Source organism: Solanum tuberosum, unplaced genomic scaffold (genome assembly GCF_000226075.1).
Source record: "Solanum tuberosum cultivar DM 1-3 516 R44 unplaced genomic scaffold, SolTub_3.0 scf00130, whole genome shotgun sequence".
NCBI classification, from domain to species: Eukaryota; Viridiplantae; Streptophyta; class Magnoliopsida; order Solanales; family Solanaceae; genus Solanum; species Solanum tuberosum.
The window spans coordinates 1059336-1072628 of NW_006239060.1; the positions used below are offsets into that span (position 1 = coordinate 1059336).

General features: G+C 36.2%; 3 protein-coding genes across 3 annotated transcripts; all 3 read left to right on the forward strand.

Annotated features, from left to right (window-relative positions):
* LOC102598068 (TOM1-like protein 2) lies at positions 1-8324 on the forward strand. Its single transcript, XM_006351610.2, has 3 exons — positions 1-633; positions 2122-2343; positions 7689-8324. Exons 1-3 carry the CDS (start codon positions 133-135, stop codon positions 8115-8117), a joined length of 1152 nt encoding a protein of 383 aa, XP_006351672.1. The 5' UTR covers positions 1-132; the 3' UTR covers positions 8118-8324.
* Positions 8325-8925: 601 nt separating this feature from the next.
* LOC102606320 (patellin-4-like) lies at positions 8926-11095 on the forward strand. The gene is made up of 4 exons (XM_006351630.2): positions 8926-9882; positions 9988-10112; positions 10439-10580; positions 10670-11095. Exons 1-4 carry the CDS (start codon positions 9076-9078, stop codon positions 10931-10933), a joined length of 1338 nt encoding a protein of 445 aa, XP_006351692.1. The 5' UTR covers positions 8926-9075; the 3' UTR covers positions 10934-11095.
* Positions 11096-11642: 547 nt separating this feature from the next.
* LOC102578327 (11S globulin seed storage protein 2-like) lies at positions 11643-13293 on the forward strand. The gene is made up of 3 exons (XM_006351631.1): positions 11643-12236; positions 12367-12825; positions 12913-13293. Exons 1-3 carry the CDS (start codon positions 11643-11645, stop codon positions 13291-13293), a joined length of 1434 nt encoding a protein of 477 aa, XP_006351693.1.

Below are 13293 nucleotides of genomic sequence, written 5' to 3' on the forward strand. Positions count from 1 at the left end.
ATGGAGAAAAGTAAAACATAAATATGACTATTACAAAAGTCGTAACAGAAGATTGTGTCGGTAACCTTTGAATCCCCCAAATTGTCAAAACTGAAACCTCAAATTGGTCCAATTTCCATCTGATCAACAAACATGAACATGGACAAGCTGAAAATGGCTTCTTCATCTCTGGGCGAACGATTGAAGACAGGAGGAGCACAGATGAGCAGGATGGTTAGTGCAAAAATGAAAGAAATTCTGCAAGGTCCAACTCCAGAATCAAAAATGGTAGATGAAGCTACGTTAGAGACTATGGAGGAGCCTAATTGGAGCTTGAACCTACGAATTTGCGGGATGATCAACAGTGAGGAGTTCAACGGGACGGAAATCGTAAAAGCGATTAAGAAGAAGTTGGTTTTGTCGAAGAATACAGTGACACAGAGGCTGAGTTTGGATTTGCTGGAGACTTGTACATCTAATTGCGAGAAAGTGTTTTCAGAAGTGGCGTCTGAAAAGGTGTTGGATGATATGGTTAAAATGATTGATGACCCTAAAACTGACAGTGGGAATCGGATTAAGGCTATGGAGCTTATAACTGCTTGGGGCGAGTCTGAGGACCTTAGCTACTTGCCTGTGTTTCGTCAAACTTACATGGTAAACCCCTAGTCTATTTTGCAGGAAATGTTTGTATTGAATGTATATAAGATTTGAAGGGGTTAATTTTGGATGAGTTTATCCCATGTGAGTTGGGATAAAATTGCGAAATAACTTATCACGGATTAGTTATCCCGGGATTGTAGTGTTATCTTTATCCAACATTGAGGGTGGGATATCAATCCATATAACTAATCCCGGGATAACTTGTTCCCAACCAAAAAAGCACATGCATGTTCTTACTTTAATTTGTGAATCTTAAGGTTACATTACCTATTTATACAAGTTTTGTGTTTCTTTTGTGTACTTTCTGTAAGTATTTATGCAAGTGGAAAGGTCAAGTATTGTATGTGGATTTTGTATTCTCTCTCTTATTTTTATCATGCTTGCTTATTATGTTTGAAATGCCTTGTAGCAGAACTTATCAACATTCAATCAATCAACAGAGCATCTAAGTTAGAGTTGGCTATATGAATTCTTAGTAATCATTTCACTCCGTTTGAGTCCAAATCATTTTAATACTAGTTTGCTCTAATTGATCCTTTTTAAGGCAAAGTAGGATTTTTTTAAAACTAGAGGTACATGCATGTGTCCAACATTTGTTTATATCAGCCTTATATAGGGGTTTTATTTAGGCTGAGCACCAGAAGCAAAAGAGATGATGGTTTGAAGTTTATATGGTAGGACTCTGCAAATATTAATGGACTAGAAAATAGGCATATTGAGGCAATATCTCAAGTTGGCTTTTTGCTCATGCAACTAAAGAATTCTGTTATTGTTTCATTTATTTTCCTAGATTATTATTTTTTGAGGTGAGAGAGAGAAGATGTGGGACAGGAGGTGTTGTTTAGGGATAACAAGAAGTCCTTGGAAGTGTTTTGTCATGTTTCTCTCTCTCTTTCTCTCTCTTCCATTAACCTTTACTATTATGGATGTGGTGGTGTTGAAAGTGGGGAGCGAAAGGGTGAAAAGTCTGCTTTCCTCTATTAGATGTAGATGTCAGGGAAAAGACAACACGTTAGACGTTAGTTAACAGTGGAGAATATATGGCCGTAACAACGTCTCTGCAAGGGCTAAGGAGCATGAGTGTGATAATTGTTGATTATGCTTGTTAGAGATGTTATCAAAGTGCTCGTACTACATTGTTTTGATTATTGCTTGATTCTTTTGTATGCTACATATTCAGTTTTATGCCTTCTCTCAAATGTGTCTGCATTGAGGCCTACTCTTTTCCTTTATTGTGTTCACCTGATGAAAACAACTGTGTGGAGGAATGGATTGGACCTTTAGAGGAGGGGATGGGGCAGCACATGGTAGACCATTTAGGTGCATCTTATGCCAGTGTTTCAGACTACATGAATATTGATGTGTGTTGGTAGACTAGCAAATGATGTTTGAGTTCATGAATCATGCCTTAATTTACATTTGCATATTGCATGCCTTGTTATCCACAGGATAAAGGTGCTTAACTTTCTTTCATTTTGATAGAACTTGAAGAGGCAATATCCCCTGGAGTCGCATATGAATGAGCAGCTACTCTCACCACCTGAAAGCTACCCTATTCCTGATATGGGGATGCGGAATCATGAGCAAACCACTTACATTGGTGAATCCATTGAAGAGAAGAAGGAATTTCTTGTAGTAACACGGAACAGTCTTGAGATCCTTTCTAGCATATTGAATTCTGATGTTGAACCAAAGCCCATCAAGGTTACTTTCTTATCTCCTCCAATTTGTTGGTTATGCTTCACTAAGTTAAAGATTTTTAGTTCATTGTGGTCCTCTGCCCTTGGTTTCTTCCACTTTTATTCTGGACCTATGTTTTGTTACCCCATTACTTGGACTAGTACTGTTCAACTTTTCAATAATCTCTGATCTTTTACTATATAGTAGGAGGACTTAGGTCTCTTAGCTCATCCACCTGTGAAATGCCTGTCGAACCAAGTTGAAAATTGAAGAAACTCTTGTATATTAATTTAATATGAGGGCTACATTTACTTATCCAAACAAACAAACAAACATGACAGCTATATCTCAACCTGCTGAACTACCATGTTCTTGAATTTGCTACATGATTTCGGAAACAATTGAAGTTACAACTCTATAGCAAGTTAGCTTCCTATATGCAAGGAGTTTGTTCAATTCTGGTTCAATAAGGAACCAATGGTTATTTTTCTTGGTAAATCAACAAATTTTCATTAATAAACATTTTAAAAAATGTAGCAGATTTGTATATGACTCTTCTTGAATTTGTTGCATGAATTTCTGAAAGAATTGTAGTTAAAGCTCTAAAGCAAGTCAATTTCCCATTAGAAACAACTTTTGTTCATTGTTGATTCCACTAGGAAACAACGTCAGACTTTTCTCTTTCTGGGTTATAAGTTAACAGATTCATTATTGAACACCAAGTCAGTGTAAAAAATTTGTATAAGATATATATGGTCTACTTGGTTCTCTTAAGGAACCAAATTTTAGACATTGGCACCAACTGCTTTCTTAAAATTCTTTTTTACCAACTTCTTTGTGAAGTTAACCCCACAACAAATATTTTCTCCTATTATCTTTCGCCTCTATTTCTTACAATCTATTCACTTTCAGCACATAAGGGTTGTTTTTATTTTGGGTCAATATCTTTTTCTTAAAATTATTTTGCTCAATATCTTAGACCTCTTCTCCTGTAGTTTAAGAAAATAAGTAGACCTCCGCTCTAGCTTATAAATGAAAGTAAAGGAATCTCCTACTTATGTCAGAGTAGAATGGCAATAATTTTACATCCTTTGATTAACATTTTATATCCACATTAAAATGTCATTTACTTGGAGTTCCTTTAATTGTAGTATTGCCATAGTTCTCTTGTGAGAACATGAAAGAATGTAATCCAAAATAGCATTTGGTGTAGTAATTTCAGCTTTTAGGATATTGTTCTCCATCTGCTATGAATAGGGTGCCCAAGATCCTATGAGGGGCTACCTTTTCATGTGATACACCACCACCAGCATCATCCAAGAAAAAAAGCGTTAACTTGATTCCCTTAAGGAACCAACGTTTTAGACATGAGCACCTACCCCTTTTTTCCATCTCTATTTCTTACAATTTATTCACTTTCAGCACAAAAAAGTTTCGTTTTTATTATGAGTCAATACATATATATATATATATATATATTTAAATTGTTTTGGTCGATATCTTTGACCTCTTCTCTTCTAGTTTAACAAACCCCTCTAGTTTAAATAAAATAGAGAAATCTCCTGCTAATGTCAGAGTAGAATGGAAATAATTTTATGTCTTTTGATTGAAGTTTATATCCATATTAAAATGTCATTTACTTGGAGTTTCTTGAGTTGTACTATTGCCATGGTTCTCTTGTTAGCACATGAAAGAATATATACCAAAATAGCTTTTGATGTAGTCATTTCAGCTTTAAGATTGTTGTTGCATCTGCTACGAATAGGTGCCCAAGATCCTATGAGGGGATATCTTTTCCTGTGATAAACCACCGGCAGCATCATCCAAGAAAAAAAAACTTGAATCCCTGGGCCAAAAAGAAAAAAACAAGAAACAAAAACTAGAAAACCTCTTAGTGCACCCTCGAAGAAAACTCAGATATGCAACTCCCCGACTAGCCACAGAAGGACACCATTAAAAAGGTTGTCCATAGATATTCTGATGCTACACATACTCAATGCATATGGAATAGATCAGCAAGATTCTGATTCATGATATAACTGAACTACATTTCTGTGCAATAAATTTTCTTCTGCTTCCTAGTCCAACAACTTGCTTCACCCATCTCCAAATTGTTGAGAAGCTTTTCTCCCATATTTTTCTTCCTTAACCCCTATTAGAATGTCCCACATTGGTTGTTGAAGGAGTGAGTCTACTTATATGATCATGGGCAATGCTTACTTTACAAGCTTATTTTTGTGGTTGAATTTTTGACCTATAACATTGTATCAAACCAAACCCAATATGGGCATTATATTGTTCACATTCCAGATGTCTAGCCCTGGGCGAGCAGGAGAGGGGAAGAGGGGCTTAGAATGCCCACAGTGGCTGAGGGAATGAGTTGTTGCTCCTATGTGGTCTTGGGAAACCCTCACATCACAAAATAGCTTCTGGGGTTGAGTCAAGTCCTAAGTCTATCTTCTCACCAATCCCCAAGTACTTGAATCAACATTCTTTTACTTCCACCAAAAAGCATAAGCCAAGTAGATCCAATACCTCATTTTTGTTCAATCATAAGAATTATATAAGATGGACAAAAGAAGGAAAGAAAAGAAAAGAACAAAGAAGACCCTAAAGGGGTTTCAGGATGAGGAAAACAAGACAACAACACTAATAAAAAGAAAAGATAAAGGCAACAGTGGGGCCATGATAGGTATTGAGGACTCGAGGAGGATTTGTGACAATAGTTAAGGTCTAAAGGATGGTGGTGTCTAATGTGAGTTCACAAGGGAATAGAGTTTATGTGTGGGCAAGGGGATCAAATCTCAACAGGGAAGAGGAAAAAAGTGTCTTTTAGAAGGTGTTGACGGGATTAAAGTTGAGCATAATAGCATATTGATGACATCAACCATTTAAGTGGAGCTTTTCATTGAATATATATATATATATATATATATATATGAATGTCTAATTTTTGAGAGACTATAATGTTGTTTAAACTAAAATGAAGGACTAATTAGTTTCCCTAAAGTAGAGGCGAGGCTCAAACAATTGACATTATATTTAGTTATTCTTTTATGTCATGCAGGGTGGTGGGGGTGGGTAGGATGCAAGAAAAGGGGGAAGTACATATTTTTTAATGTCAGGGATGGCAAGTAAACTACATTTTTAAAGATTCCAAAATAATAGAATAAACCAAAAATTCAGACATCTGACATCTGCACACTTGTTTTCCTTTATAATTCTCATCTTCATGCCAGCCCTTTTCTTTTCATAGAACAATTTTCATTATGGCGCGCACGGTCTTGTCAGAACTTCTGTTCTTTGTGCAAATAATACTTCCAGTTGACCGTCGTAGTACCTCCTCTTTACTTTTCAGAAATACACCAACCTTCTCTTTTGTTTAAGATGGCATCACCAAAACCTCCCCTTTTTAGCCATATTGACTCTTAAATTTGAAGACATTTCAGCAATTATTTTTTGATTAGAGCATTGTCATAATTATCAGTCTCCATTCTCTTAGTGTCTTGAAAGAAGCACTTCCCTTAAGCACAATCAGAATATAGTGGCATAATAGTCATTAATACTATACTAAAGGGGTGAAAATGTAACAATTCCTTGTAATGCTCCTTAATTGATCAACATAATGATATGGAGAGGAAGTATTTTTTTGTGGTACCTTAACAATAAGATTTATTAGGTAACCTGAATTAATAAGAGATAAACCAAGTATATTTACTTAGTTAACTTTTAAAATGAAAGTAAACATAATATGATTATTGAAGTAGGTTGAACACCATGAGGTTTCAGCCTTCAGGTTTGAATCCGAGCAGAGGCAAAACAATAGGTGATTTTTTCCCATCTGTTCTAGCCTCGGTGGATAGAGTTACCTAGTACATGTCGCTAGTGAGAGATGGTAGGTATCCTGCGGAATTAGTGGAGATGTGCGCAAGCTGGTTTAGACACCACGGTTATCAAAAAAAGAAAAACAAAGACCAGTTTAAACAAATATAACTACTTAAGGGTTGCAACATTGAGTTGGGTATGTTATTAAAACTTTGAAGCTAGTTGAAGGTTCCTTGACTAAATCATAAAATGGAAAGGAGGTCAGTGTAATTAGCCGTAAAACTTGAATATGATCATATCTGAATGTGAAATACCAGGTACTCGGTGAAATAATCGAAGTGCACTATTGTTGGAATTTAAGGATAAAAACATACATGCCAGCGGAAGAATAAAAAGGAAATTTTCTTGAATCCCGTCGTGATCATCCATCAAAAGTGGCCCAGAAACCAATACTATAAATTAAAAAGTGAAGCAAGAACAAAAATCTGGTGATAGAATAAATTGACCTACAAATGGGATTAATGCTTAATTCTAATCACATCACTAGTGAGTTGTATTGTCCTCAAACGCACATCCAAGTATGCACAATCAATAAATAATAAGGGTGAATCAAGTGTCGTTTCTACGGGGACTTTTGATTAACTTTTTACTAAATTAAATTATTCTAACATCTAAGTAAGAAAGGTTAGAAGGTCATTTGTTGACTTTTGAAAAACTAAGAATTGCAAATAATCATGAACTAAATAAATGAACGCTTGAAGATTGATGATTATGATGAATGAACGCTTCTATAGTTATGGTGTTCTCCTGACAATCCTGCTAAAGTTTTCAAATTATTTGAATCTTTACTTTATCTCGACTATTAATCTACAACTAGAAGATTTCTACTTGTCTTTTCAAGTTATTCCAAACCCTATATATTTCTATGGGGTAGAGATATAAATAATGCATTAAGTCGTTGGTTGTTGGTTAAAGTTATGCAGTTATTTTATGTATTAGTTATTCCACCTTCTATTTTGCATGAAATAATACATAGATTCTCTCGGAATTTATACATTGCGCTTCTCTTCCATGCTTAGGAAAATTACACTCTCCACTATACTTGTGCTATACCGCGAGTATAGCACTTCTTCTTGTTTTTTTCTCAAATTTTGCTTCTTTTCAGTCCAAGTTGTTCTTTTTAATGCTCCAATTCATTTCTCTAGCTTTCTAAACAACAAAAGTAAATGGCATAGGCATTCTAAAAAAAAGTAAATAGCATAGTTAGACATATTTACTACTAAGATCACCCAAAGGACGATAAATGTAAAGGTCAATTGACATTAAAACAATTGGAAATCTGCCAAAACATCAAGTTGATCGAGCCGTGTTACTAAATTTTCACAAAAGACGTTCTGTTGTTCAAAACTTCCCGTTTTGTGTGTGATTTAACTGTTTATGTTCCATTGAAGAAAATGAAATTCTCTGTGTCTATCAGTTTGGCCTTCTGATGGGCGGGGTAACCTTTGAGACATGAATGAACTGATAAATTTGTGTTGCTGAAGGATGATCTGACAATGAGCATGTTGGAGAACTGCAAGCAGTCTTTGGCAGTTATACAAAGAATTGTGGAATCAACCTCAGGTGATGAGGGGTTGATGTTTGAAGCTTTAAATCTTCACGATGAGCTTCGACAAGTCATTTCTAGGTACGAGGAAATGGAAGCAGCTCTAGATTCGGGAGAAAGACTGCCTAAAACACCTGAAAATGGAACTGGCCTGCCCAACACAGCTCCAGAGTCTGGAGAAAGACCGCCTAAAACACCCGAAAATGAAAGTGGCCTGCCTAATCTTGCTGATACCAGTGAAGCCAATTTAGAGAAGCTGTCTTTAAATGCAAGTGAAAGTCATGTTGTAGCACCTACAAAAGGAGATAGCAATCAGTCACTCCACGAGGTTGTAAAGCCGGGTATTTCAGGAGAGGAGAATGCTTGATTAGAATAGGCAAACAAGGTGTTGTAGTGTTTCTTGTTTCTCCCTTATAGTTTACAAGTTAATGTTGTTCTGCAGTTTGTTTTTAGTAACAAGTACGTCTGTTTTGTGTATATGTATTACTAGACATAGTTTGCAAACATCAGATTGTAATAACTACTAGATCATGGGATTTCAAATTATAATTCCTGAAGTGGTACTTCATCGTTATTCTTTTGTGGAAACACTAGAAATCATGAAAGTTTCTTTTAAAAAACACCAAAAATCAAGGTCTAAAACTCCCAAAACCTTGTTACAAACAAATAGGTTCGAAATTAGGATTTTAATCTGTCCAAGCCCCTTCTTCATGATCGTGAATCAATCCTTCACAATTGCAGTATCCCCTTCTCAATAATTTTTTTTTTTGAAATGTATCCAGAATAATACCATATATTTTTTCATAAAAAGCACCAAATAATTGGTCAATGAAAAAAAAATGTATCAAAATAAGGCCAGGAAGGGGGGTTATTGTTTTTAACAAAAACTTTTCGTATCGTTTAATTTGTATTGTATAGTTTTAAAGCAATATATGTGAACAAATTAAACGATACGAAAGGTTTTTGTTACCAAATATAGTTTATTACTACTTTACGTGCTTGCACGTATGTAGTGACTAGACTTGAGAAAGACACATAAAAAGGAAAATCCAAAATGTCCCTCTCCCACCCACACTCACACAATAAAAAAGAAATATCCAAATGATGGTCAAACATTTATAATATGTGGATGGTCCTCTTAGCTCCAATAATATCAATGGTTTTAAGTATTAGTAGTTTATATGACTCTTTTGAACAAAAAAAACATAATCACATCCTCTGGTTTATTGATTCCATAAACCAGAGGGGAAAAACAAGAGACTTTTTTGATATGGCCTAATCTCATTGTGTATCAAATTCTTAATATTAATTAACTTTCTTGAAGGATGCGGGAGGAAGTTGTTGTTCCTGTCGCTGAAGAAGACATTGTTGATGATATCATGAGCAGCGACAATGATACAGAATCAGACGATCATTTGGATGATGATGATGATCATCAACCTATTTTTGATCAGCCTGGTCAATTAGTTTCTCCTCTCGACATTAAAGCTTCAAGAAAAAACGCGTTGCTTAGATTAAGATGTAGGGTGGAAGATGCCATTCTTGGTGGATACATTTATGGTAAAAACAAAAACAAGTCTCTCTCTGTTAAAACCATAACAGAGGATTTGACTGGAATTTCATTATGGGGTGTTCCATTATTACCAAGTGAAGATAACACGAGGACGGATATTGTTTTGTTGAATTTCTTGAAAGCTAAGGATTATGGTGTGTATGATGCGTATAAGATGATGAGGAAGACGTTGAGATGGAGGAGGGAATTTAGAGTTACGGAGATTCTTGATGAAAAATTATTTAGTCCTGACCTGGAGAAATTGTGGTACAATGATGATGGTAAGGATAGGGAAGGAAGGTTATTATGTTATAATGTGTTTAAGAATATCAAGAATAAAGAATTGGAAGAGGAGATTTGGGGAAGGCATAATCATCATCATGAGTGTCTTAGATGGAGGATACATATTTTGGAGAAGGCAATTCAACAGCTTGAATTTAAACAAGGAGGGGTTAATTCTGTTTTGATGATTACAGATTTAGGAAATTCACCGGGAAATGCTTGGAAAGAGGTTCGTTGGATTAACAGGAAGATGATGAGCTTGGTTCATGATCATTATCCTGGAATCATATACAAGAATGTACGCGAAATTTCTCCCCTTTTTTCTTGTTTAATTGTTTGAATAATTAGATTGAATTTTCTTGAAATGTGATTTTGGATTGAAAATTTGATGGTGATATTGCAGATATTTATTAATGTTCCTGTTTGGTTTTCCACGGTTCATGCACTTAACCTGCGAATGATCACACAAAGAAGCAAGAACGCCTTCATATTTGTGAAACCATCTAAAGTTACAGAGACCCTTCTCAAGTAATTACTCCTTTCGTTTCAATTTATTTTGTATTATTTCCCTCTTTAGTCTATTTAAAAAAGAATGTCTTCCCTTTTCGACAATTCTTTAGTTCCATATGAAACACATGTTTAAGACTACAAGATTGAAGGATAGGTTGACACATTTTACATTCCTTCATATTACGACTATATAATTCAGAAGTCCTTGTTTAATTTTCTTAAACTCCGTGTCAAGTCAAAATCAGACAAACAAATAGAAACAGAGGGATTAGTAAGCTTTTCTTTTAATTTGCTCAATGATTTGTGTTGGATTGATAATTTTCTTGTATCATGTATATATATAGGTACATTAGCCCAGAGAACTTATTAGCTGAATATGGTGGACTCAAAAAGGACAAGGATGTTGAGTTTTCAACTGATGACAAAGTTCTAGAGATCAGCATCAAACCATGTTCATTTTGCCTCATTAAAATGCCTGTCAAAGAGGTAGTATTTGCTGCAATGCCTAGTTTTCATTTCCTTTTAAGTCCATTTATGGATCCACGCATTGCTAATACGTGTATTAATTCTTATAGGTTGAGGTGACGATAACTTGGGATTTGATAGTGGTGGGGAATGAAGTGAGTTACAAAGAAGAATTCATACCAGATGATGATTGTTCATACAGAGTAATGCTTCAAGAAGATAAGAAAATGGTGGAGAGTGTAAGGAATTCTTTTCATATTAGAGAAGAAGGGAGGATAGTTATCACTATTGATAATCCTACTTACAAGAAGAAAACTGCCTTCTACAGATACAAGACTAAGCCTAGTGTACCAATGTATATGTGCCTAAAGTAATTAACATTTTTCTTCTCAGTTATCTTGTTTTAAGTTTCTATCCTACTCCCATTTTTCTGAATTATTGTAAAAGAGAGCAAAAAAAGAAAAAAAAACTTTAGGCCATAAAAGAAAGTTGTACATACATATATCTAATCTTAAATACTACTCCCTGTGTTTCAATTGTTTGTCTTAATTTTCTTTTTAGTCCGTTTATAAAAAGAATGTTTCTTTCCATTTTGTCAACTCTTTAATTCTAACTCTCCACATGACATGGTTAATTAAAACCAAGATTCAAAAGTGTTCTTTACGATCTTAACTTTCATGTCAGGTCAAAATCAGAGATCATGGTTGATGCTTTAAAAATTGTACTAATAAGCAATTGAAATCGTAGATGTTAACGTCTTCTGTTATCTATTTCTTTTCACAAGAAGGCAAATGAAGCATTTTTGAAACTAGGATGAGTAACATTTAAGCCCAGAAAAAAACAAACATCAAAAGCTAATACAGGTCATTTGAATGGAGTGATTGTATTTTATGAACAACCATGGCAAAGTGTCGTTCATTTGCTGAGATGAAGACAGCTTCACCATGCAAAAGAAAACCGTATAATCGCCACGCGGCCTTCCTACTTGTTACCCTCCAACACTATAAGAACAGAGGCCTCAGTCTCTTCCAATCTCATCTCATCTTTGTATTTAATTAACAATAAAAAATATCCTAATTAGCAATGGCGGTCACTACTAGGCTCTTGTTAGCTATACTGTTCTTTCCTTTTCTCTTGTCTGCAGCAAATGCAATAAGAGAGTATCAGGGTCAGCAAGGTCAGGGAGGCACTCGTCTGACTCAAGCTCAACAATGCCGCTTACAGAGGCTTACTGGAAGCCAGCCCTCTGATCGAATTGAGTCAGAGGGCGGCTTCACTGAGCTATGGGACGAGAACGAGGAGCAATTCCAGTGCGCTGGAGTTGCTCCTATGAGGATTGTTATCCACCGTAATTCTCTTTCTCTTCCTAAATTTCATCCCATGCCTCGCTTGGTTTACATCCAGCGTGGACAGGGAATAGTTGGCATTACTTACCCTGGCTGTGCTGAGACTTTCCAGTCACAGACCTTCCATGCCGGCCAAGAGCCAAGGGAAGAGAGGGGCCAAGGCTGCGGAGGCGACCAGCACCAGAAAGTCCACCGTATCCGCCAAGGTGATGTTGTGGCAATTCCAGCTGGTGCTGCTCATTGGTGCTATAACGACGGTGAGGAAGAGCTCGTAGCTGTAGCGGTTAACGACCTCAACCATCGATCCAACCAGCTTGATCAGAACTTCAGGGTAAAATCTTTCACGCCAATTTCTACAATTTAGTGAATTTTTTGTTCATGATGCAACTTCATATATAATGAGTTTTAACCTACTTCACATAATTTGTTTATATATTGGTTGGCTATGTTTTGGACTTTAGGCATTTTACTTGGCCGGTGGAGTACAAGAAAGTGAAAGCCAAAGAGCTCAAACTGGTCTAAGAAAGCAAAGGACACAGAAGTTCCAGAACATTTTCCGTGCTTTTGACACAGAATTGCTGGCCGAGGCCTTCAACATCCCCACAGAGATTGTGAGGAAGATGCAAGAAGAACAGATCGAACGTGGAACAATTGTCAATGTGAGGGAAGGAATGAGCATTATTAGGCCCGATGAAGAAGAAGAAGGGCGACCACAACGAGGACAACAATGGCGGGAGGAAATAATTGGAAATGGCTTAGAAGAAAACATTTGCACAATGAAAATCCGGACCAATATAGAAACTCAAAGACGAGCTGATATCTTCTCAAGGCAAGCCGGCAAAGTTAACCATGTTGGTCGCCAAAAACTTCCCATCCTTGAATACATTGACATGAGTGCGTCTAAAGGAACCATTTATCCAGTAATTAAATCAATCATTCTTTTCCAAAAATTTCTGCTGTTAGTATGACTTAAATTGATTGAAATTGTACTTAATTGGTGGATGCAGAATGCATTGATGAGCCCTCATTGGACATTGACTGGCCACAGCGTGGTATACGTTGAAAGAGGAGACGCACAAGTGCAGGTAGTAGATCAGACCGGGCAACAAGTGATGAACGACAAGGTGAATCAAGGAGAAATGTTTGTGGCTCCTCAGTACTTCCCCGCAACGATTAAAGCAGGGGAGAATGGATTTGAATTTGTGGTGTTTAGGACAAGTAGTCAACCAATGAACAATCAACTTGCAGGTTACACATCAGTGATTAGAGCAATGCCTGTTGAGGTCCTCACAAACGCGTACCAGATATCGCCAAATGAAGCACAACGCTTGAAGATAAACAGGGGAGGAGAGAGCCTCCTTCTATCTCCTCAACGAAGGTCCTCTTAA

Excerpts from the sequence above, each read along its gene's own strand:
- LOC102598068 (XM_006351610.2), top strand. The coding sequence starts at position 133 with ATGAACATGGACAAGCTGAAAATGGCTTCTTCATCTCTGGGCGAACGA. Across the intron at positions 634-2,121 it reads TGTTTCGTCAAACTTACATG|AACTTGAAGAGGCAATATCC; the intron begins GTAAACCCCTAG and ends TCATTTTGATAG. Across the intron at positions 2,344-7,688 it reads TTGAACCAAAGCCCATCAAG|GATGATCTGACAATGAGCAT; the intron begins GTTACTTTCTTA and ends GTGTTGCTGAAG.
- LOC102578327 (XM_006351631.1), top strand. The coding sequence starts at position 11,643 with ATGGCGGTCACTACTAGGCTCTTGTTAGCTATACTGTTCTTTCCTTTT. Across the intron at positions 12,237-12,366 it reads AGCTTGATCAGAACTTCAGG|GCATTTTACTTGGCCGGTGG; the intron begins GTAAAATCTTTC and ends TTTGGACTTTAG. Across the intron at positions 12,826-12,912 it reads CTAAAGGAACCATTTATCCA|AATGCATTGATGAGCCCTCA; the intron begins GTAATTAAATCA and ends TGGTGGATGCAG.
- LOC102606320 (XM_006351630.2), top strand. The coding sequence starts at position 9,076 with ATGCGGGAGGAAGTTGTTGTTCCTGTCGCTGAAGAAGACATTGTTGAT. Across the intron at positions 9,883-9,987 it reads CTGGAATCATATACAAGAAT|ATATTTATTAATGTTCCTGT; the intron begins GTACGCGAAATT and ends GTGATATTGCAG. Across the intron at positions 10,581-10,669 it reads TTAAAATGCCTGTCAAAGAG|GTTGAGGTGACGATAACTTG; the intron begins GTAGTATTTGCT and ends TAATTCTTATAG.